Consider the following 27,094-nt stretch of genomic DNA (forward strand, 5'->3'; position numbering starts at 1 on the left):
AAACAGTGAAAACAATTACCATTGGTAGGCAGACCCCACCCCCACAATTTATGTTTAAAGGGTGCATGACACTTTTGGTGCAAAGGTGCCCCCAAAATAATTTTACTGGAGCCCAATGTGGGCTGTTTATACCATAGTCCCTTAACTGCTAGGTTAAAGACTACTGAGCTGGGGCAACCATTGCCAGTGCCAATGGCAAAAAAAGGCTGTCGAATAGAGTCATGAGAGTTGTAGATTAACAACAGAAGGACCACAGATTGGCTCACGCTTTACATAAATAATGAGACCCTACACCCGCTGCTTATTAGAGTCCATTTTCCTGATGCACAAAACTGTGTGCATTCCTCCCACGTCTTCCAACAGACTATGAGAGGTCTGAGGCCATAAATAAGCACACAACATCTTTGCTTGAAAGGATCTTTATTTCTGTTTAGTCAGGATAAACCAATCAAAGACTTCTCCTCTGCTGACTGTGTAGGTACAGCTCAGAGGGGACCAGGTGCAGGTTTGTAAGTGCCCAGCCAATGTGTGTGCATCGTTGTCCTTCTCCATGGCTTCGGGTCCTTCCGGCGGCTTCAGGTCTTTTCACCAGCTTCGGGTCTTTTCGGCTGCTTTGGCTTCTTCTGGTGGCTTTGGGTCTTTCTGCCAGTCTTTTCGGCGGCTTCGGGTCCTTCCAGCAGCTTCTGGTCTTTTCAGTGCCTTTTGGGTCTAATTGGCAAATCCAAAAAGTGTTGCACCACCAAGCCCCCTTCAAGCTTCAAAAATCATATTAAAAACATATGCAGACCATACATGGTATTCAGAGGAATACCACTTGCCTAACTTTTTAACATGTTATTTGAATAAAAATATTTTTTTTAATATACTACAGAGTTATGGGATATTTTTTGTGATTTTGGACAGTGGGGAGTTTTGGCTAAAGTGGGGGTTTAGTTCTCCTTTCAGCAATTGCTGGCAGCCAGAGCTTTTTTCCCTATGCTGGAGGCCTTACTATTAAGAGCCTGCTTCATAGGGTGCCCTCCTCCCACCCTCCCTGCTGCCAGCAATATCACTGCATTGGGCTCTGGAGCTTTTCTCCCACTGGCCGCCCAACTCAGTTCCCAAATCACCTTCAACAGGCAAATGTTCTAAATACGGCATTAAGCTAATTATTGGTTGGGAGATGCCAAAGTTGATCTTACTGGATTGATATATATATAGATTTTTTTATATATATATATATATATATATATATATATATATATATAGAAAAATATATATGTATTGATACATTAGAGAGGATTTGGTGTTGAAGCTCCTTGCACTGTTAGTATCAGAATACTGAGGTATTCATTTTAAGGCTACAAACAAAAGAACAAGAAGTATTAATTTAAATGAAAGTTCCAGCCGAGTACAAAAAATGACAACCCCTGTCCATAGTGATATAATGCAAAAGGCTACAATGTACAGAGTCAATATTCACCAGTATGTTTACCCTTTTTATCTTATAATATATCAATACTGAATGCATACTGTGTTCTACAGTCTTAATTTGATGCACATGAGGCACTGTTTGTTCTATCTTGGCTTTAATTCAGTGCAGAGCTCAACAGAGAAATGACAGCCAAATTCTGAGACTCAATGGGACTTATCTGATATTGTATTCAGCATATCTGGTTAAAAGTATTGGAGATACTGCAGAGGCAGAAGAATAATTGTGATTGGGTGAGATAACTAGTGGCTTAACTTTGCTTCTATAGAGCCCAATCTGCAGGATCTTCCTAGGAGAAGGGTAGCATGCAGTAACAAGTACTAAATTAAACTGTAACCTTGAGCTGGCCTTCCCCTGGCAATTTATTGTATTTATAAAATATACTGCCCACTTCACAGACCGCATTATCATTTTATATATATCCCTATGATTATATATTCCCATAATGAATACCTTTTATCATTCACCCCTTGATAATAATGTACCTGTTTCTGTATCAGCTCATATGCTCCGATGTCGCAGTTAGGGTCCTTCTTACGATCAATGATGACTTTTATGGTGTCCTCTAAAATACTTTCAAAGATCACACCAGTCACTGCTGTGGGTGAACTCATATCTGGCCTGGAATTGATCTCAATGAGCCACGGATTGAAGTTCTCGCTGAACATGAAATCAGCACCATAAATATCAAAACTGTTCTTTCTGTGCGTTACTTTGTTCTGAGAAACTTGCATAGTTTGATATATGATTTTCTTAATCCCTGGCACCATCACGTCCTCCCAGACGTTTTCTGCTCCAATCATGCATAGGTATTCCTGCAGTTTTCTATTAGACCATACATTGTCTTCAGGCAGCTCAGGGTGTCGGGTTGGGCAGTTTTTAAACTGCATCTGGACGGCTCTGTTGCACAGGTGTATGGAGCTGCAACAACAAAGACAACACAACTGTCATATTTTGTGCTTGTAAAATAATTTAACTTGGTATAATTTAACTTTGCTGTCCAATGAGTTCTCTAAATAGCGAAAGACATTCCAACAGCTACTTACTTGTCCAGATTCTCCAAGTTGAAAGGTTGTGATGACATACGAATGTAATTTTCCTTATAGTACCAGATTGTCAGGGGGTTCCAGGCCGTTACTAAGAAAAACTGGCGCATATCAAACTTAGTGTTGTAAATGAGAAATGGCCTCTCTATGTACTTCTGTATCACCCACTGCTTTGCTGCAAAAACTCTGTCATGACTTTCAACAAACTTGACTATATCGTCCACATGATCAATGCAAATTATAACTGCAAAAAAAACAACACATGTATAGTCAGAGTCAGTCTTTCTGTAAGTCAGTTCCAATGTAATTTTTAGCAAATATTTCTATTAAACAGGAAAAAACATCTACAAAAAGTAGCAGCCATTAGAAAGACAACTGCGGAAATATAGAGATTCCAAGTCTACCACAGCAAATATCAACTACATTTCTTACCATTTAGTATGGCTGCACGAAAGAAAGTACAGTCTACTTAGGCATCAGAAATACTAGATACTTTGATATGGAGAATGTATTTTTCATATCTGTACAAATTACAGTAGTGAAGTGCCAACCCTTCCTGTAACTAAGACCTCCCCTGCTAAACTGGGCCAATCATTAGTGATGGGCCAATAAATTCACCAGGAGCAAATTTGAGGCACATTTACAAGGTTTTGCGACCAGCGAATAAACTACGGCAAAAATTTGCCAGCAAAAAATCCGCATGTCAAAAATAAAGTCAGAATAGTCAAAATTGATGCCTATCAAAATAATTTTGACTCCCATTGACTTCAATGTGGCTCGCAAATTTTTTGCTGTTTCAAAAATTTTGCAGTGAACGGGACAAAGTCGCCTATCACTACCAATCATTTTATTTCATAGACAGAAATCTTGTTTGTTACAGTAAACTGGTTACAATGCACAGCTAGCCAATCTTCTGTAAGCACAAGCCATAATATATCACTATCCCCCATATGTAATAAAAAACACAATGCAAATGAGCAGTAACCAATAGCAACCAATAAGATGCTTTCTTTTAAACAGGTGACCAGGAAATGCTGATTGGTTGCTATGGGTGATAAGAAGGGAAGCAAACATTGCTCCTGATATTACATAACCCAAAAGGCAAAAAAAGTCATTTTTCTGGTGCAACAAAGGGAGGAAAACAGAGCAGGACCTTGTTCATAACATAAATGAATATATAAATCATGTCTGACCCAAAGAACACTAATGGTAAAAGTAGTAACTAGGAATGGACTGAATCTACTATTTGGGATTCGGCTGAATCCTTTGTGAAAGATTAGGATAAATACTGAACCGAATCTGAATCCTAATTTCAATATATGCAAATTAGGTACGGGAAAGGAATGTTTTGTGACAAAAAGTCACTTGATTTCCTTTCCCCCACCCTAATTTGCATATACAGATTACGATTCAGATTGGCCAGGCACAAGGATCATCTGAAAAAGACTGAATCCTGGCCGTATCCCCAACTGAATCCTGGATTCGGTGAATCCCTAGTAGGAACCCTTAAGAATAACTTATTTTCTGTCCCGTAAGATTACACAGTCACTATATTTTCTTACATCTTCCTCTGGAGAGAGCGGCTGGTTTCAGGATCCAGATATTTCTTCCTGTGTCGATATCCAGCTGTGGGAGTTTTGCCTGAATTTGATCTAAAACGTGGCGGCAAGGTTCAGCATACGTGGCGGAATTCTTAATCTCTGCGCCGGCGCTGTAACAATACATGGTTGCCATTTAGTGTGAGTTTGAGTTTAATCACTGCCACCTTATACATGACAGTTTTGATCTATAGTATGAAGGAATGAACCTATTATCTAGAACTGATCAACGGTAGAGTCCGTATAGCTTGTCTCAGTCTGGGAGTTCTAAAAACACTGTACTGTATCAAGGTAATAGGGCTCATTAATTAGATCACAGGCAATGGTCAGAACGTATAAAAACAGACACTCAGTGGGAAGGGTTGATTGGTGCAGACTCGCTTATTCAGTCAAGTCAAAGCAGCAGGTAGTGATCTCCCATGTACCTGACTATACTCTGCACTTTGCACCAGACAAAGAAGCGGCACAATGTTGAGATTGAGCAGGTTTGTTCAGTGCTGGGCCCAAAAGGTGCAATAATGTGATTACAGCACTTGTCTTTATGGACAACAGGATTTATAAGAAATAAAAATAGAAAAATAAACAGGAAAATGCTTTCCCACTGTCATTGTTTTCTGTATATTATATAGATAAAAAACCCGTCTTCCAATCATATCTAGTGTACATTTCCATTGGTTGATTCTGGCACAACTTACTGTATGAGCTGATAGTATCCCTCTAAATATTCTGTCCAATCGGGATCCATGTCTTCAATTTTCTTGTCTATGTCCTTATTTACTGAGGGAATCATGAACATTTTGCAGACCTTAAAGGCCATTAAAATTAAATTGACTGAAATAGGTGCAACACAGCCGTTCCTTGTAGTTTCTAGAAAAAAAAAAGATAACAAAAAGCAGAGGTGGTTAGAGAAAAAGTGGAAGCAAATTATATTGTAATTAGTGATGGGCTAATTTCTCCTGTTTCGCTTCGCCGAAAAAAATTCTCGAATTTTCCACAAAATTTGCAAAATTCGCAAAACTGCAAAAAATTTGTGGAAAAATAGGGAAATCTGACATGTTCACGAAAAAATCTTGAAAATCTGACATTTTCACGAAAAAGCTTGAAAATCGGAAATTGATGACAAAATGTGAAAATTCACAGCGAATTCATGCCAGGCGAATTTATTCGCCCATCACTAATTGTAATTTCAGAATTATGAACCAGGTGTATGGGCAGCTCAGCACAGGAATTAGGCAGAGCTTCTTACCTTCTGCTTGAACAGGCGAACTGTTTCTTCTTACAACCCATTTTATGATACTATACGCTGCAGTTTTCATGAAGTCATCTAAATAAAGAGAAAGAAACAAAGAATGTCATCTCTTATTTCTAATAGGGCTAATAACTCACCAATTCAGCTACTGTATGTTTTGCTTTATAATCAGATATAAAACTTTATGGAATAATTGCTTTAGAGAGCATGGTCAGACAAATGAAACTGCCAATTGCAATAGGAATCTAGTTCCTTTGGGAAAATGCCCCGAAAATTATCAGTGACTCTCAAAGATGTTTGTGGTTGTGATTGGGGATCAAAGAAAGCCAGGTTCCATAGATAATGGGAATATACATTCTGAATATTGAGTGCATGTTAATGTGCTCTTACCAGTGAATAACATTCTCCCTGTTTCATCTGACAGGTCATAGCAACGTGGGAAGAATGTGTCCGCATTCTTTAAATTCACGCACAGTCCAAACTAGAAAAGAGAAAGCACATTTATTAAAAGTCAAATTTCAAATTCATGTGAGTTTTTAAAACTCAATTAAATTCGAATATACTCATCATTCAACTGGGGGGTTATTTATAAAAACAAATCGAATATCTAAAACTTGGACGACATCGCATCGAATTAGACTAGCTCGATTCAAGTTTTTTTCTCCAAAAAAACTCGAATATCAGGAAGGCTACTAACATGTCCAAATTGGTCCCTGGATGTCTCCCATTGACTTATACATGAACTCGGCTGGTTTTAGGTGGCGAATGGTCAAATTCGACTTCTTAATGGGTCAGAGTATGATAAATCTCAAAATTCTAAAACTTAAATCCAGTTTGGATAATTCACAATTCAAATTTTGTTGTTTGAGTGTTTTGGCAATAAAAGAAAATTAGAATTTTCAATTCAAACCCTTTATAAATCAGCCCCTTAGTGGCATATTTTCCATGACACAAATAATAAACTTCTCCGAGTTTTATCATAATCAACTTGCATGTGACTGTAGGTAGGTAGGAGGGCAAACTCCAAAGAATATATGGGACCTTATAGCCTAGAAATAGGCTTCATCCCCTGCCCTGAATTTCATACTGTAATTTATACCCTACATTGAGATTTTATGGATGTTTTTCCATTGTCGAGTATAGTATTAAAATCGTCAGTAATAACAAGCAATTACAATACCCAGTATCACCATAAAATCCATGCATTGCTAATAATGATATGAGCGTTGCAGTGATCCTGAGCAGCCCGTACTCACCTTGGTTGTAAAGCAGTCTGTGTTTGTATAGCTGTTCATCATCTGATCTTGTTCCACAATAGAGTAGGGATAATGGCGGTATGACCAGATCAGTGAGGGCTTTACAGAATAAGAAAGCTTCAGCTGAAAAACAGAAACATAAATGCACAAAATTATTTATAGAAGGTAAACGCAGCAAATTTGTTAAAAAATATTAATCTTTTCTTTAGTCATAGGACTTGTTTCTTTTCCCCAGGTAATAAAAGTAGGTCTAGTTGTTGCTGCTATATTCTATACATTGGAAACATATTGTTAGCATGTTTGTCTGGACCCTCAACACTACCAATATTTATTGAAATTGTATACAAATTAGGGCCTAATGGAGCCCCTATACCTCCTGGGGCCCCCCAGCAGCCGCAGAGTCTGCTTCCTCTCTAGTTACACCCCTGCAAACAGGGGCAGTGCTCTGTACAGGCTTAATGGAGAACTCAACCCTAAAATTAAAAAAACCCTACGCCCCTGCCCTACATAGACCCCTCCCTCATTCCCTGAGCCTAAATGTTACCCTGTGCAAATGCCCCTATGTCTTTACTTACCCTCTGTGTAGATTCAGGCATTTAAAGTTCATTGGCACCATCTTCAGCCGATTCAGTAATCTTCATAATGAGACCGGCACTTCTGCAATTTTTGTGAGTTTTGGCGCATGCGCATGCTCCAACTGCGCATGTGCCACCACGCCGCCGGTCTCATTCCAAAGATTTCCAAAGAGAAGAAGATGGCACACGTGAACGCCGATGCCTGAATCTGCACCGAGGGGTAAGTAAAGATTTAGGGGCATTTGCCCGGGGTAACCCTTAGGCTGTGTGGAGAATGGGGGGCTATGTAGGGTAGGGTTTTTTTAACATTAGGGTTGAATTCTCCTATAATGGTTTTGCACATAAATTTAGCCTGATTGTTGACAAAATTATTTTCAGATCCCCCCACAAAAATTTACAGTCCTACAGTTTATAAATGACTGAGAGGAAGATTCATCAAGGGTTGAAGTGAAAATTAAAATTTTCAAGTGAAATTTGCGAGTTTTTAAAAAATTTACAATTTTGAAATTTATCATGTACTGGATGAATTCAAGTTGGGGGATGTCCTGGAATCAATTTGCAGCAAATGGAGTCATTTGCAGAAATAACTCTAATCGATTTCAATTCGAATTTGAGTTTGCGGGTCGATCCCATTCACCCAAATTGCAGAAACTGAATTTCATGGGAGTTTATGTGGGTTTTTAAAAACTCCCATGAAGTCTAAATTTGACCCTTGATTAATCTGCCCCTGAGTGTTGTATCACTATCCACCAATGGGCTGACAATATAAAATAAAACATTTATAGCTTGCTCTGCTCTTTGTCTTGTAGTTATTGAGCTTTGGATTTACCTCCAATCCGCTGTCTGGATCAAGATATCTACTATCCCTCGCTTCTGCATCTGTTAGGGGGAAAAATGAGATCAGTATTGATGGAGCGGCTAAATAGAATATACAGAATTTTCTAATGACGCCCGCTTCTGACAATGTATCTTCTATGTGTTAGGGAATATCATACAGTCTCTTCAATAAACAAAAGGTTTCACTTTTAAGATGACTCGGCAAGCTCAGTTGCTTAAACGTATGTCTTACTGGGCATTGTACACTGCAACCAGGAAGAAGAAACCCCTTCATAGAGACACAGAATACTTGTTTCTTCAATAGAGACTGATATTTATCACATTAGGCGAGATGACTTGAAAGGTGTGTTTGTGAGAGTCTATCGTATGTAACAGCGGCTGATGATACAGTTGGAGGCACCTTTCATGCCACTGGTACTGTGCCGTAAGTATCAGTGGGAACTGCTGCAATTAACTATATCACTAAAGAAATAATATTGTTTGAAACCTGAAATGCCCAGTTTTCAATCACCGCTGCTTCTTACACAGACTTACCAAATGTAAAAGATATTTTCTGTATCCATCCTCTCCTACGCATGCTTTCATCGATGTGTTGAGAATGTAGCAGCCAGAAGATTTTCTTTTCCTGGTAGGTTTAAAAGAGAAAAACATGAATTAATTTTTATAAACAGACATGAAAAACCCTCACTCTGTTGGGAGTCAAGTAATCACCCAGAATGTAATGCAGTGATCCTCAACCAGTGATCTAGCGACATGTTGCTTTTCAAGCCCCTTGATGTTGCTCCCAGTGGCCTAAAATCAGCTGCTCATTTTTGGATTTCTGACTTGGAAGCAACTTTTGGAGGCATAAAGACCAAACAGACCCATCTGTAGTCTGCCAGTCCACATAGAGGCAAATAAACCAATGACAGCCCTTATTGGGAACCCCTAGGAACTTTTATCATGCTTGTATTGCTCCCCAACTTGTTTATTTCATTTAAATGTTTCTCACTGGTAAAAGAAAGTTTGAGACCCCTGATATAACGTAATGGAGAGCAGGATTGAAGGCCAGCTCAATATCAGCATTTATTTAGCCTTTGTTAAACTGCTACTCCCAATAGGCTGGGATCTGAAACAACCAATTGAGAGTAATAATATATCACTTACCCGAATTGCTTTTTCCAACTGGGCTTTAAAATATATGTGTCGCTCTGCTAGTATCAGTGGCATATGTCGAAACTGTGGATGCACAAAACAGATTTTGGGTAAGTTATTGCACGTGGCACCTGTTTGATTTATTTAATAATGGCACAAAACAGGAAAAACAATATCAATTCTAGGATAGACTTTGGAAACAGAAAAAAGTAAACTTAGAACATTGTTCCAGACACTCAAAATTGCATGATAATAACAGGCACACACAGTGTGTCCCCAGAAAGATAATCCACACACATTTTCTTTTTATCTTTGGTTTTTTGTTGCTGTCTCATTCATTTGCATAGGTTTTTCTAGCAAAAAATTTACTCCTAACTGTGATTATCACGGGGCTCATGGATTGAAAATGGTCTAGCATAAATGACTCAACTGTGATTATTCATTTGTTTGGATAAATGAATATTATTATCTTATTAATATCCTGGCCACATTGGTTGGTATTTAATGATCTCTATTCTCTTTTAAATGGGACTTTTATTAAAATAGAAATAGACGCTTTTGGAGGAGTGGCTCTGGTAGGTCAAGATATACAAGACTACCTAGTAATAGAAATTGACTCTTTTTGAAAGAGTAAATCTGGTAGGTTAAGATGTAGAAGACCTATCTAAAAATAGAAATGAACTCTTTTTGGAGGAGTGGATCTGGCAGGTTAAGATGTAGAAGACCTATCTAATAATATAAATTGACTCTTTTTGGAAGAGTGGATGTGACAGGTCAAGGTTTAGAAGACCTATCTAACAATAGAAATGGACTTTTTTTGGAGGAGTGGCTCTGGAAGGTCAAGATGTAGAAGACCTATCTAATAATAGAAATGGGCTATTTTTGGAGAAATGGATCTGGCAGGCCAAGATGTAGAAGACCTATGTAACAATAGAAATGGGCTCTTTTTGGAGGCGTGGATTTGGCAGGTCAAGATGTAGAAGGCCTATTTAATAATATAAATTGACTCTTTTTGGAAGAGTGGATGTGATAGGTCAAGATGTAGAAGATCTATCTAACAATACAAATGGACTCTTTTTGGAGGCGTGGCTCTGGCAGGTCAAGATGTAGAAGACCTATCTTATAAATAGCCTCCCACATAGGGTTCCTTCTGTCCTACCACTATCAGGTCACAGTATGGCCAATAGGAACAATGGCAATATACAATATAGAAAAACTCAATAAAAGTACTAGGATAGATTAGTGAATTGATTAGAGAAACAGAAGAAATAAAACCTAGACTTGTTACAGACATTTAAAATTGCATGATAAATATACTGTAGATCAATTGTATAACCTCAGAGAGCATTCGCTGTTACCTGAGTATCGGTATCACTGTCTGTGTCACTGTTTATATCAATGATTCTTTTACTGTCTGTAGTTTCCTTGGAGAAGGCATCTTCTATTGGGGAAAAAATGGCACAAAATGAATCCAGAGGTTAAATACATTGCATGGAAACATTATAATGGCAATTTCTGACAGTGTATGCTTAGGGGCAGATTTATCAAAGGTTGAAGTTAAAATTCTTATTTAAAAAATTCTAATTTTCAAGCTAATTTTTGTATTATTCAAATAGGGAATAGTCCAAATTCGATTCGAATTTGAAAAGAATTTGAAAATTATAATTTCTAAATTTATCATGTACTGTCTCTTTAAAATTTTTACCCTTGACAGATCTGAGATGTTGGATTTCAAGATTGGGATTTTTCCATCCTCGGGCTTTAATAAATTCTGAAAAATTTGTGCTTTTGTAAAAGTCACAAATTTTTTTTTTTTTGCATTCGAAGTTTAGTAAATAACCTAATTAATCATAGAATACACTGTGTTTATGCCATTGGGAGTTATGTACAGCTGGAGGCAACCTCCATGCCATTGGTACCTTTTCTTGAAGTGTTTTTTATACAAGCTTACCTAAATAATAGGATATTATCTCCTGAATATCCATTGTCGCCAATCTTTCCATGATAGCAGGGTCAGGGTATTCAGCGCTTGGTATATTTGTTTCCTGGTTTTAGAGAAGAGACACATGAGTTAATTAATCTGTATAATATTAGTTTTTGAAATGAATCTTCAATAGTTAGCATGGAGGTCATGGTGTTATACGGTTATAAGAAAAAGGCTGAATTAGTCTTGAATGTAATTAGGAAGTTAAAAAACAGTAGATTTGTGCCCGACTTGACCAATAAGGTGTTGAGCAAAATTTGGCTGATCCCAGGGCCTGGGCATAGACATGATCAAAGGGCCCTATGTAGGTAAGATGGGAGAGGAGAGCATCAGTGGTCAGATGTGATGTTTATCCCTTAAAAAACATTTTTTAATTGATCTATAGACCCTCCAAACAGATATACTATATATAGGTCAGGAAGGTCATGTTCAAAGCATTTGAATCACATGAAGATGTTGGAGCATTTTCATGTCAATCAAACTCTTTGATGCAGTGATTCCCATCACCTACAATGCAAAGGTATTTTTGGACATTTGGTGCCAGTAGAGCTCAATTTCCCAATGTCAATAGAACCGGCCTCTATACACCAGTGACCTCATGCTTTACACTTCTCTCCTGCTTACCTGGATTATCTCAACAGGTTTCTCTGGCATCTCCACAGCTTCTATTCCCTTTACCTGGTCGTTGCTTTCACAGGTCTTCTGTGCTTCTTGTTGCTTTTCAAGAGAGAGAGAGAGAAATACTCTAATCATTTTTTTCATTTTAAGTAGAGCAGTACTTAAAAATTGTTTTAAATCTTTGTTTTGTACATTGCAGTTTATTTCATCTTACCTGGGAGATGTAATCACTATTATCTTCCATAGTAATGTGGTTAAATAAAAAGAAATCTAGTGTAAGTATGTTATAGCATTATAATTAACGTGTTAAAGGGGTTGTTCACCTTCCAAACACATTTTTCAATTCAGTTGTTTTTAGATTGTTCCCCAGAAATAAAGACTTTTTTCAATTACTTTCCATTATTTATTTTTTACTGTTTTTCCAAAATCTAAGATTAAAGTTGAATATTCCTGTCTCTGGTGTTTGAGTCTGTCAGCTCAGTAATACAGGCGCAGAGTCTAAACTGTTACAATTTTGGAACATATAGGGGGTTCATTATCAGAGTCTGAATTTATCTCAATAATTTCTGCTATAAACTCCAATCAAATCCGCTCAGGTTTTTTTAACGTTTATTTATTATTACATTTTCCTGAACATTTCCTTTGCGGGAAAAAAAAAATCAGATTTTCACATATTTTTCAGACTTTTTCATCTGATTTTTACAATCTTTTCGTAATTTTCACCTGAAAACTCCAAAAACTTCAGGGTATTTCTCGAAACCCAGCGCACATCAATGGGACTTCTCCCATTAACTTATATGCAAACTGGACAGGTCTGAGATGCCAGATTTTCTGATTTTGACTTTTCCATCCTCTGGGTTTAATAAATTCTGAAAAATTCGTGATTTTTCCAAAGTCAGATTTTATTAAAAAAAAAAAAAGTCACAAATTTTCTGTGATTTTTGCATTCGGATGTTTAGTAAATAACCCCTTAGTTGATACATTTCTCAGCAGCATCTCTGGAGTATTAGCAACTATTGTATCAATTCTAACAGCTGCCTGTAATGAAACCCAGAGATTCTGCTCAGCAGGGACAAAGATAAAAAATGTATCAACTAAATGTATCCACTTAAAACAGTTTACAGGGTCAGCAACCCCCTTGCAGAGCTGCTTCAAAAGGTGAAAAATTACACTTTTCACAAAATTAGAAAAACGATCACACATAGAAATTAGAAAGTCATTGGAAAAAGACATTATTTCTGGTGATCTGTCTAAAAACAAATAGTTGTTTGAAAGTGAACCCCTTTAAGCTGGTCATGCACAAAAAAGAGAGTTTAGAAAATGATTAAATCTCAAAACCAAATAGGGGTAGTAAAATTAGGCTTATTCAATCATTTCACCATCTGGCCAAGATCAGATCACAATAGGGGGTGATGTAGATGGGAAATGATTGCAACAGTGGCCCAATGTGATCCTCACCCCTAACAGGGATATATTTGATATCTGGCCAATCCCTAAATCTACTGATATGGCCTGAAACTTCATACAACTTTAGGACAAATACTAATATAAAGCAGGTAATAGAATCAGCACTATTATAAAATGCCAAAATAGAGTTTTTGATTACTTGTTATGAATGAAAACTCAAATTGAATGTCTAGCAGCCATCAGCATTACAGCCTCAGGCACCTTACAGATATGTAATAGAGAATAATACTTTTCCGAAGCCTTACTTCTTTGCAGCCTGGCAAGTCACCTACATAGTCCAAAACACTGTTTGGTTTCTCGTCCACTTCTGTGATATTTTGACCTATGGAGGTATAAAAAAAAAAAAGTCACTTTTCAGTCTGTTGGGATTTCATATAACATTGCTAATTTAATTGCATTTAATGACATGATACAAGTTATACAGTTCTATAACCTCAGGCAAGTTAGTGATCATCATGATCTGTGGTTCAAATTAGAAATGATTACAAATAAATCAGTAAAAGGGCCGGTGTTAGAGTGTTAGTTCCATGGGCAGAAGTTTGGCCTAGACCTGTGATTCCCAACCAGTAGCTCGTGAGCCATAAGTTGTTCTCCAACCCCTTGGATGTTGCTCTCCGTGTCCTCAAACCAGGTGCTTATTTTTGAATTCCAGGCTTGGAAGCAAGTTTTAATTGCATAAAAACTAAGTATAGTGCCAAGCAGAGCCTCCTGTAGGCTGCCAGTCCACATAGGGGCTACCAAATAGCCAATCACAGCCCTTATTTGGCACCCAAGGGACCTTTTCATGCTTGTGTTGCTCCCCAACTCTTTTTACATTTGAATGTGGCTCATGGGTAAAAAAGGTTGGGGAGCCCTGGCCTAGACTATACCCTTCAGCAACCAATATTTAATAGAGAATTGAGTGTAGAGATTAAAACTACACATAAATGGATATTGTTAGCTTGGCAATTAACTTCTCTATGTTAGGGAAACCCCTTTTGAGTCACTAGGATGGTATAAAATATTGCTAAATATTTGCATTTAATCACATAATCCTTTGCAGTCGGAACATGTTCAGGATTCTAAATATCTTATAAGTAAACTACCGAATACTTGGTTCTTACAGAGCAGATAGTGTCAATTAGAAATCCTGAAAAATTCTCATCACTATCAGTCTTGAAGAATTGTTTTAAAACAGCCTTACCTAAATCTTTGGATACTTTCTCCACTACTTCCGTCCTCTCCACGCTTTCCTCGACAACGGGTTTGGGCTTTTCTTCCTTCGGAATTTCTATTTCCTGGTTGGTTTTAGAGAAGAGACACATGAGTTAATTCATTTTTATAAAGATAGTTTTAAAACACCTAAAGCTGATATAAATCTACTTTCTATAGATGTTTCTGGTGAGAATGATTAGCAGGGGACTTTAGCATTTGTTTGTCAACAGTCATCGAGGAGTTCCATGAGTATTTAAAAACACTGAAGGCCGAGAGTTTTTATACAGGCCACAGAACTCCAAGGTGACTTCTTGTATCCTTATATTTATCAACAGGGGGTACAATATTTATAGTAATACACAAGTTTCAGTGAGTCAGAAAAGGCATCACTACTAAGTACCAATTATAACTGATGACATCACTAAGTAGGGTCGGATTGGGCCGACGGGACACCGGGAAAAACACGGTGGGCCCTGGTACTTGCCTTTATGGGCCCCACTGACCGCACAAAAAATGAAGTGCGTTTGAGCTGGCAAACAAGCGCACATGCTCAGTGATGTGGCACCAGTGGGGGGGGCAGTGCACACACATTTGGTGGCAGGGGGCGGGGCAGTGCACACGCGGTCGGTGGCTCGGATGTGCACCAGGGGAGTTCAGAGGGGGGCCCAGGACAGAAGTCCCGGTTGGCCCCCGGGCACCCATTCTGACCCTGTTACTATGCACTGTTTATGTAGAGAATAAAATACCCCTATTGTAAAATATAAGGATATTATAAGTCACCAAGGAGTTCCATGACCATATAAAAGTATGAGGCTGAAGGCCGAGTGCTTTTATACAGGTCATGGAACTCCGAGATTACTTCTAATTTCCTTATATTTTCTAGCAAGGAGTACTTTATTTATTATAATACACAAGTTTAAGTGAGTCATGTGACAGAAATGACATCACTACTCACCGTTTATAACTGATGACATCACTAGTCACATTTATAAGGATATAATTTACAAGATATTCATGGCTCTTGTGTATTTTAAGAATATAATTAACAGAATATTAAGGGCTCGTGTGATATTAGAAGTTACCTCGGAGTTCCATGACCTGTATAAATATTTATATGGTCATAAAACTCCTCGGTAACTTATAACATCCTTATAATTTACAAGAGGGGTACTTTATTCACTATATATATATATATATATATATATGTACAGGTTTTCTCTGCTTACCAGGCTGATGGGCTCCGTAAGATCCTCCAGTGGAATCTGGTTAAAAAAATATATTGTTAGTAGGTTATATCTGCATTATAACCAATAAATTAAGATGGACATGCACAAAAAAGGAGACTTTAGAATGATCGTATCTTCAAACAGAGGGGAAGAGCCAAATTTGGCTGATTCAATTATTTCTGGCCAAGATCAGATCATAATAGGGGGCTATGTAGCTCTGATGGGAAAGGAGGGAATCAGTGGCCTCACCCCTGACTGGGATATAATTAATAATTGGCCAATCCCCAAATCTACTGACATGGCCTGGTGTATAATTTAATGTTCAACTTTGGGATCAAGACCATAATGGATCAGTATTTTGTCTCCATAATAACATAGATCTTTATATTGCTTACCCGGACTTCTGGCTCTTTCTGTGTCTGATTAAAAGAAAGAAAAAACACATGTTAGATATTTATAGCAAAATGTCAGATATGTAATCAGTATTGAGAACCTACTATAAATCCCTACTGTTAAAGCCCTCAGCCCTCACATCTCTGCACTATAGTAAAGCTTAGGGCAGAGACACACAATCAGATTCTGCGAGATTTAGTCGCCTGGTGATAAAGCGTCTCTCTTAGGGGCGACTAATCTCCCTAAACTGCCTCCCATTGGATAGAATTTAAATCGCCGGTGGGATGGCACACAGAGCGCTTCATTTTCCGAAGTCGCTTGAAGTTTCCTCGTGAGGAAAAGAAGCGCACTAATTGCCAGAGATTTAGGGGCCGATTCACTAACTTCGAGTGAAGGATTCGAAGTTAAAAAACTTTGAATTTCAAGTTTTTTTTGGGCTACTTCGACCATCGAATGGGCTACTTAGACCTTCGACTACGACTTTGAATCGAACGATTCAAAGTAAAAATCGTTCGGCCATTCGATAGTCGAAGTACTGTCTCTTTAAAAAAGAACTTCAACCCCCTAGTTCGCCATCTAAAAGCTACCGAAGTCAATGTTAGCCTATGGGGAAGGTCCCCATAGGCTTGGCTAACTTTTTTTGATCGAAGGATATTCCTTCGATCGTTGGATTTAAATCCTTCGATTCGAAGGAATAATCCTTCGATCGTTCGATCGTACTATCTGCACTAAATCCTTCGACTTCGATGTCGAAGGATTTTAATTCCTAGTCGAATATCGAGGGTTAATTAACCCTCGATATTCGACCCTTAGTTAATCGGCCCCTACGATTCAGCAGGAGGCAGTTCGGGGAGATTAGTCGCCCTGAAGAAGAGGAGATTTGTCGCTGGGCGGCTAATCGCCCCGAATCTGAGCGTGTATTTCTGACCTTAAATAGGAAGTCTTGTAATAAAAGGTTGATATAGATCTAGTAACCCATAGCAAGGCAACATTTACTGGTCTGGTTGCCATGGGTTACTAGACCTGGTCAAATATTGTACATTGTATTCGATATATTATTAGTTGGTTTGCCTTCAAAAAGAAACGAAGAACTTCTACTTTACAATGTAGTTAACATATTTGCAGCAATTGATGGATTTAGCAGCATGGGTTTCAATACTACTATAAAGCAGGTAATGGAATCAGAGCGCTGCTTCTGGCGCATTACAGATATCTAATAGTGAATATTCATTTTTCGAAGACTTACTGTTTTCTTTGATGATAAGCAACAACAACATATGTATTTCCATAATATTTTAGATCGATTTTTCACTGTTGTAAACATTTTCTTTTCTGCAAAGACAAAAAATGAAATCACTTTTGAGTCTATTGGGATTTCATAAAATAATTGAAATATTTGCATTTAATGACATGATACAAGTTATACAGAGCTAAGACCACAGCTGTGTTACAGACATTCATGATCTGTGGTTCAAATTAGAAATAATGAAATAATATATCAGTAGTTGGTAAAAATGTTGTTGGAGTGTTGGTTCCACAGGCAGAATTATGGCCTAGACTAAACCTTTAGCGACCCATATTTACAATAGAATTGAGTGTACATTAGAGGTGCAAACTACACAACAACTGGTAAGGATAGATTGCCAGCTAACATCAATATTAACATTAACATATGACACTGCAGGATGCAAAGCGAATTCCCTAACCATAACTCCAAATATATATTTTTAGATAAAACATCTTTTTCTTAATCCCAGTTTAGCAGATTTACATTATTAAATACTAACAGTACCTCAACAATTACAAAGGCAAGTACTTACAATTTAGTTGTTATTCTTGAATGAGAATTTAGGATTTGGAAAATCCCTAAAAATGTTGGAATTCAGCTGCTGACAGTAGCGATGCTTTCTGTTCAGCAGCTAAACACCAACTGATCAGGAATCAGCTTGACATTAAACACCTGTGTGATTGTGCATTATGACATCACAATGACATCCCATAATATCCATTATGACATCACAATGACATCCCATAATATCAAATATCACCGCCATTATGACATCACAATGCCATACCATAATATACATATGCAATAAAATAGGCATTATGACATCCTATAATATAGATATGCAATATAACCACCATTATGACATCTCAATGAAATACTATTAAATAATAACAGCACCTCAACAATTACAAAGGCAAGTACTTACAATTTAGTTGAGTTATTCCTGAATGAGAATTTAGGATTTGGAAAATCCCTAAAAATGTTGGAATTAAGCTGCTGACAGTAGCGATGCTTCCTGTTCAGCAGCTAAACACCAACTGATCAGGAACCAGCTTGACATTAAACACCTGTGTGATTGTGCATTATGACATCACAATGATATCCCATAATATCCATTATGACATCACAATGACATCCCATAACATCCAATATCACCACTATTATGACATCACAATGACATCCCATAATATACATATGCAATAAAATAGGCATTATGACATCACAATGACATCCTATACTATATATATGCAATATAACCACCATTATGACATCACAATGACATACCATAATATAGATATGCAATACAACCAGCATTATGACATCTCAATGAAATACTATTAAATACTAACAGCACCTCAACAATTACTAAGGCGAGTACTTACAATTTATTTGAGTTGTTCTTGAATAAGAATTTAGGATTTTGGAAAAATGTTGGAATTCAGCTGCTGACAGTAGCGATGCTTTCTGTTCAGCAGCTAAACACCAACTGATCAGAAATCAGCTTGACATTAAACACCTGTGTGATTGTGCATTATGACATCACAATGACATCCCATAATATCCATTATGACATCACAATGACATCCCATAATATCCAATATCACTGCTATTATGACATCACAATGACATCCCATAATATACATATGCAATAAAATAGGCATTATGACATCACAATGACATCCCATACTATATATATGCAATATAACCACCATTATGACATTACAATGACATACCATAATATAGATATGCAATACAACCAGCATTATGACATCTCAATGAAATACTAGTAAATACTAACAGCACCTCAACAATTACAAAGGCAAGTACTTACAATTTAATTGAGTTGTTCTTGAATGAAAATTTAGGATTTGGAAAATCCCTAAAAATGTTGGAATTAAGCTGCTGACAGTAGCGATGCTTTCTGTTCAGCAGCTAAACACCAACTGATCAGGAATCAGCTTGACATTAAACACCTGTGTGATTGTGCATTATGACATCACAATGACATCCCATAATATCCATTATGACATCACAATGACATCCCATAATATCTAATATCACTGCCGTTATGGCATCACAATGACATCCCATAATATACATATGCAATAAAATAGGCATTATGACATCACAATGACATCCCATAAAATACATATGCAATATAACCACCATTATGACATCACAATGACATACCATAATATAGATATGCAATACAACCAGCATTATGACATCTCAACAAAATACTATTAAATACTAACAGCACCTCAACAATTACAAAGGCGAGTACTTACAATTTAGTTGAGTTATTCCTGAATGAGAATTTAGGATTTGGAAAATCCCTAAAAATGTTGGAATTAAGCTGCTGACAGTAGCGATGCTTTCTGTTCAGCAGCTAAACACCAACTGATCAGGAATCAGCTGGACATTAAACACCTGTGTGATTGTGCATTATGACATCACAATGACATCCCATTATATCCATTATGACATCACTATGACATCCCATAATATCCAATATCACTGCCATTATGACATCACAATGACATCCCATAATATACATATGCAATAAAATAGGCATTATGACATCCCATAATATAGATATGCAATATAACCACCATTATGACATTACAATGACATACCATAATATAGATATGCAATACAACCAGCATTATGACATCTCAATGAAATACTAGTAAATACTAACAGCACCTCAACAATTACAAAGGCAAGTACTTACAATTTAATTGAGTTGTTCTTGAATGAAAATTTAGGATTTGGAAAATCCCTAAAAATGTTGGAATTAAGCTGCTGACAGTAGCGATGCTTTCTGTTCAGCAGCTAAACACCAACTGATCAGGAATCAGCTTGACATTAAACACCTGTGTGATTGTGCATTATGACATCAGAATGATATCCCATAATATCCATTATGACATCACAATGACATTCCATAACATCCAATATCACCGCTATTATGACATCATAATGACATCCCATAATATACATATGCAATAAAATAGGCATTATGACATCACAATGACATCCCATACTATATATATGCAATATAACCACCATTATGACATTACAATGACATACCATAATATAGATATGCAATACAACCAGCATTATGACATCTCAATGACATACTATTAAATACTAACAGCACCTTAACAATTACTAAGGCGAGTACTTACAATTTATTTGAGTTGTTCTTGAATGAGAATTTAGGATTTGGAAAATCCCTAAAAATGTTGGAATTCAGCTGCTGACAGTAGCGATGCTTTCTGTTCAGCAGCTAAACACCAACTGATCAGGAATCAGTTGGACATTAAACACCTGTGTGATTGTGCATTATGACATCACAATGATATCCCATTATATCCATTATGACATCACTAATACATCCCATAATATCCAATATCACCGCCATTATGACATCACAATGAAATCCCATAATATACATATGCAATAAAATAGGCATTATGACATCCCATAATATAGATATGCAATATAACCACCATTATGACATCACAATGACATACCATAATATAGATATGCAATACAACCAGCATTATGACACCTCAATGAAATACTATTAAATACTAACAGCACCTCAACAATTACAAAGGCGAGTACTTACAATTTAGTAGAGTTTTTCTTGAATGAGAATTTAGGATTTGAAAAATCCCTAAAAATGTTGGAATTCAGCTGCTGACAGTAGCGATGCTTTCTGTTCAGCAGCTAAACACCAACTGATCAGGAATCAGCTGGACATTAAACACCTGTGTGATTGTGCATTATGACATCACAATGACATCCCATAATATCCATTATGACATCACAATGGCATCCCATAATATCCATTATGACATCACAATGACATCACAATAACATCCCATAATATACATATGCAATATAACCACCAAAAATATATATGGGTAACTGGATCTATTTTTTTATCAGAAAGACCAGGTGTTTATAAATTCACAGGTTGTGTAACGTGCAACAGTTTATTACTCGGCACACATTTTGTCTATCCTTATACGGGTAGAAAATAGTGATGTGCGGGTCGGCCCGATACCCATGGGGTTTACTCGGGTCGGACGGGTTCGGGCCAACCTCACACTTCTCTTCACCACCTTCAAATTGTCAGGGCCTGAAGGCTCTGTTGTAGTGTGGACCAAGGAGGAGGCAATAACACCAAGTTCGCGGTACAAAAGGATTTATCAAGAGAATGGTCGTAAACAGGCAAATGGTCAAATACAGGCAGCAAGGATCAGAGTCGTAAAGCAGGCAAGAAGTCGGTACACGGATAATCAGAAAAGCAGTAAATCACACCCAGGAACTATACAAGATAGACCTATAATTGGGCAAGGGTGAAAAGGGCAGTCAGGAATAAATAGTCCAAAGTTGGCGCCAAACTTGACGTGGTGACATCATGACGCCGACGCCAGCGTCCTCACGTTGGCGTCCTGACGCCGGCGCACATTCTGACGCCGGCGTCCATTCCATCGCCGGCGACCAATCCTGGGGCGACACGTTTCTGACGCAGTCATATCACGACCAGGAAGAACCGCATGGTGGAGCAGGAGGTCGCCATCTTGGATGTCCTGTGGGGTAAGTTCTCCATTTTCCATTACACAAATGCGGCTTCAGCACAGCACGTACAGCACATACATCAGCACAGATGATCCCAGTACATAAAGAACATAAAAGATCTGCCAACTTCCTAGACAATTCTCATGAGTTCAGTAGGATCCTGTTGGATGAGACTGATGAGGAATACAGCTCTCTAACACTCACCTAACGTTTATAATTACAGCAGTATGAACATCGCCCAGCAGTATTATATGGCAATTGTAATCCTCTGCACTCCCTTCTTTGGAAAACTAAGCTAACCATACCTGTACTCATAAATGTATAGGAAACTAATGCTTTTCTGTATATATATATATATATTGTGTCCAGATGATCCCAGCCAATATGTCGGTGCCATGGATTTTGATCAGTTCAATGACTGGACAGGCTTGAGAAATGAACTGGCTGATGCTCCATCTAGGCCAGTGGTTGACATACAAGCAAATAAAGAGGAGCCGTAGTTACCCTTCCCTTTCTGCTTTTCCAATCATTTGGGCTTTTGGACTAAATGAATAGATCAATACAATGTACGACCCCTCATATGATAACAGGCTGGTCCAACAGACTAACACGTTTAATACCTTATGGCAGTGGCTCACAAATTGTTGGACTGTTCCTCTTGGAGCAATGGCAGGAAAAACTCACTGTGAGAATTGGGGAGAATAGATCATTTTAATGTCCTTCATGTGAAAGCCAGGTCTGAAGGTCAGTTAGGGTGAGATTTGGGGTAAATATATGGGCTTAGTTTCTGTGCCAAAAGCCACGTCAGCAGCACAATATCTGGTTATTGCTTTATAAATGGTTAAAAACAGGTTAACCAGATTTGCTCACTTAATACAATGACAAAAGAGAAATGCACACAGGTCCTGTAATGTGGTGGAAATAATTCCTTCCGACTGTAATTTATTTAGAGCAAAATAAAAATGATTTTTGGGGCATCGCACTTAAAGTGACAGACCTAATGCCTCCACCCACCCCATGATAGGATTGTCAGAAGCAAGTGATACCTCTGGACTAAACATTATGTATTAGGCACATGATATTCTGCTTGATTCTATCTCACAGTAGACTCTTTAGACCAGATATTTGGCCTAAATAGAGGCTTCTTGTTGTCCAAGGAAAGAAACTGTTATTACTAATGTCCATGAATGTTTCTTGTGGGTGCCGGAGGCAGGAGTTGGAGTGGTTGGGGTGTGCAAGGGGGCAGCACTGTGTATGGCCTCTTATCTGCCCCAGGTTCAAACTACTGTCTGTATCAATGGGACCAATGCATTAAATGGCAACTGTCTTGCTTATGGGAATATTTCTATGGAGGCAATCCCCTTCCAGGTACAGAGAACTTGGATAACACACTCAGATACCATGCATTTTAGTTTGACAATGTTCTACCACAGTTAATTATCAACCAGGTCCTGAATGGCAATCTGGGAACTGACAAATACGATAGTGGCTGTTGTAAGATGCCATTTCAAAAATGACAATACTCTTGTATGAATGGGATTAGCAACCATGTTTGGTATCCTTGCTGCTCCCCTGGTATGTGGCTCCTCAGCTTTGAAATAAAGCACATTCCCTGTATATATCTCCCTGGTTCTCCTGAACTCTTGTTGTTTTTTCTAACTTCCTCATATTTGGGTTCAATCCATTTTTAACACAATTAAACTGCTGCAAACACATTGGGACTCATTTATAAATGTCGCACAGTACAGATTGGTTCTCACAGTGACTATATTTGCCCTGCGCCTGGTTATATTTATAAAGCTGAATAAGAGTGGGCAAACAGATTTGCGAATTTGTTTTTCACATTGCGAATGTCTATAAGTGCTTTTTAAATAAGTCAGAAATCGCATATTGCAAATATTTATTTGCACACTCTGCATTTGAATTACACCACAGCTTTAGTGGCAGAGAAAATATTCGCAAAGCAGGTTCTGTCAAAGCTATTTTCGCGCACAGCAACCTCGCACAGTGGGCGCACTCACCCGTCTCATTTGCGAGCCATTTACGAAGATTCATTCACAATGCGAATTGCAAAAATCAGAAAGATGGGCACAACAGTGAAATATTTTAGCTTTCAAGAAAAAGCACGGGCAAAACAACCATTTGCAAATAAATATGAGCAGCGCAAACTTTATATGAATGTTTCTACAAGCAAAATGGCTGTGTGATAGACATCATGCTTGAACTCACAATGCCACTACACCTGGTAGGTACCTAAGCCAATATCACCGAAAGAGAGACAACATTTAAAATCCCAAAAAATCCATAACCCTAGAGTGAAACTGTGCAAAACAGCGTACGATCCTAACATGTCCAAAGGAGAAACCATTTAAACCTGTCTCCTTTGAGATAGGCCAGGCCTGGGGTTGGCATCTCAAAAGCCTGTCTCTCAGGGCAGAAGGGAAAGCCTAGGGGTCAGTTAACTTCAAGGTTATACACAAAGCAGCTCCCTCAAACAAGAGACCCCCCCAAACAGAACAGGTGTCTCAGAGTGAGAGAGCACACACAAATTGTTGGGCAGATGGTACAGAATAGGTTTGTCAGAGTAGCAGGTAGGTCCCAGGAAAGGTTACACTGACATGGCTACATAAATAGGAATCACACCATTGCCCATCAGAGAGAGACAGAGAGATCCCCTAAGAGTTAGAGACCCCACTGTCGGAATATCCTAGTGATGGGGGGAGATTTAAGGTAAGAAACATTGGAGCAGATTTAATTCTATGAGAAAACATTATTTCATGGCTTATCCCCCGAAAACAAATGGGCAAGATTCAGTTTGAGGAGTAAAAGCTTCTAATTCAGATCTACTTTTTTACAACATAGACTTATTAATATAAAATAGTGTATTGAATTGCATCTGGTACTGTAGGGAAATCTGCAATTGAAATAAGAGATATTCTTCTTTTATCAAATTGAATCTGGTCCATATTGTGATCCATTCTGTAAAGACTGTACCAGCTACTAGTAATTATAAAATTAAGCTCTGAATGATTTGCTTTTCTTCTTTCTAGGCTCAGTATGGAAAGAAAGAAGAGTAAGTACCCACCAGACAGGGGTGGGGGAATAACCTTTTATCTAAATGGTCTCTCTTCTACTGTATAGCATTAGCTTTTGGGGGGTCCTTTTGGCTAAGATCAAGTGTAGTATTTGTTCTTATCAGCAGGGGTGTAAAAGCCTCTCTTGGTGGAATGAATATGAAGCTTGATCCTCTGAAAGCCCAAGATGTTGTGCCTCCTACAGAGGGTGAGTTAGGAAATGTAGGGGGGAAGGAGGGGAGCCCCAAAAAAATTTCAATCTTTTTCAGCCTATCACCTATAATATAGAAAAAACACCAGCGTTTTTTGGGACTTAGAAGATTTTTTAACTTTTTTTGAAGAAATCCCTATCTATTCTATTGTGCTTTGCCTGGTCTGAGGTGGCGAAGGAAGTCTAGCGTAAAAGGTAGCGTTCAGTACAATGCGCGCGTTTGTGAATTTGCAGGGGTGTAAAAGCCTCTCTTGGTGGAATGAATATAAATCTTGATCCTCTGAAAGCCCAAGATGTTGTGCCTCCTACAGAGGGTGCCGGACTCACTATGGTGATCTAGAACTATGCCCATAGACTTTTGCTTTCATCTTGCATTTTTATTATTTGCAAGAATATGTATTAATTCGGCTGGAGCCGTAGCACGTTACCCTAATGTACGTGTTTTACTCTGATCTCTTTTTCACGCAGATAGTCTTTTTGGCCTTTGCCCCAGGCTTTTGGTGTCCTGGGGAAGCTTTGGTGGAACCCAGAGTTAAAGGGACTCTCCCTAGCCGTGAGATCAAGCAGAGACTAAAGACCCTTGCCCCCGTCTGTGCCTTTTGTGCCGGGGGTTGGGGACTTAATGGTGTAGAAAGCATGACCTCAGACTTTTAAGAATTAAAAAAAAAAACAATAATAAACTTTTGGGAGCACAAAAAAAACCTAAGAGACTTCTCATGAATAGAGGCACATGAATAAAGAGCCATTAATTCCCCCCACATTAATGTCTCTAGAATATGACATATATAATACAGTATATAGTGCATGGTCTTTGCCACCAATCACACACAAGAACTATCAGCCTCTCGCATAACATACAGTAAGTGCAGTACCAAACAGATACAAACACACCAAGGAACCTATTTTTAAAAGGATTCTGTCTTGATTTTTATGTTGTATTTTTTATTTCTAAATGACACTGTTTATACTTTAAATAATTCACTCTACAATATAAAATGTAATTCCTTATCCAGCAAGTGTATTTAGTTGTAATATTGGTGTGTAGGTGCATCTCAGGTCATTTTGCCTGGTCATGTGCTTTCAGAAAGAGCCAGCACTTTAGGATGGAACTGCTTTCTGGCAGCCTGTTGTTTCTCCTACTCAATGTAACTGAATGTGTCTCAGTGGGACCTGGATTTTACTATTGAGTGTTGTTCTTAGATCTACCAGGCAGCCGTTATCTTGTGTTAGGGAGCTGCTATCTGGTTACCTTCCCATTTTTCTGTTGTTAGGCTGCTGGGGTGGAAAGGGAGGGGTGATATCACTCCAACTTGCAGTACAGCAGTAAAGAGTGACTGAAGTGTATCAGAACACAAGTCGCATGACTGGGGGCACCTGGGAGACTAACAATATGTCTAGCCCTATGTCAGATTTCAAAATAAAATATTAAAAAATCTGCTCTTTTGAAAAACTTAACAGCACTATTAACTAATTCATTTTGAGAGAAAAAAACAAGTTTTCCCATGACAGTATCCCCTTAAAGGAGAAGGAAACCTAGTCGGCGCAAAAACCCTCCCCCCTTCCCGTGTGTTGCCCACCCTCCCTCCTCCCCCTGGTCTACCCGTCCCGCTGGGAAAATGCCCCTAACTTGTTACTTACCCTTCTGCGCAGGTCCAGTCTACAGAGTTCACCAATGCCATCTTCTTCCAAGCGATCTTCTTCCTGCTTTGACCGGCACATGCGCAGTAGGGGCCGCACATGTGCCGGTCAAACCCTCAAAGGGGAGGGGGCGAGGGTTTTTGCGCTGACTGGGATTCCTTCTCCTTTAAAGGATTGGAAAAAGTTGAAAAATGAGTGAACTTTGTAGATGTGTTTCAATTATTGGGAACATTTATAAG

The 27,094-nt window shown here is 38.2% G+C and overlaps 1 protein-coding gene across 1 annotated transcript; it reads right to left on the bottom strand.

Moving 5' to 3' along the window:
- Nucleotides 1-419: 419 nt before the first annotated feature.
- On the bottom strand, nt 420-26,865 carry LOC121399542 (tubulin monoglycylase TTLL3-like). The gene is made up of 20 exons (XM_041580632.1): nt 26,856-26,865; nt 17,295-17,380; nt 16,051-16,074; nt 15,656-15,691; nt 14,419-14,512; nt 13,481-13,557; nt 11,775-11,867; nt 11,118-11,211; nt 10,525-10,607; nt 9,179-9,250; nt 8,567-8,657; nt 8,025-8,074; nt 6,621-6,743; nt 5,755-5,845; nt 5,362-5,439; nt 4,811-4,982; nt 4,080-4,228; nt 2,518-2,761; nt 1,957-2,392; nt 420-755 (listed from the first exon to the last, which is right to left on the bottom strand). The coding sequence occupies exons 2-20, from the start codon at nt 17,370-17,372 to the stop codon at nt 693-695; spliced, it is 2,148 nt and encodes a 715-aa protein (XP_041436566.1). The 5' UTR covers nt 17,373-17,380; nt 26,856-26,865; the 3' UTR covers nt 420-692.
- Between the last annotated feature and the right edge of the window lie 229 nt (nt 26,866-27,094).

This window comes from Xenopus laevis, chromosome 1S (genome assembly GCF_017654675.1).
Source record: "Xenopus laevis strain J_2021 chromosome 1S, Xenopus_laevis_v10.1, whole genome shotgun sequence".
Classification (NCBI taxonomy): Eukaryota; Metazoa; Chordata; class Amphibia; order Anura; family Pipidae; genus Xenopus; species Xenopus laevis.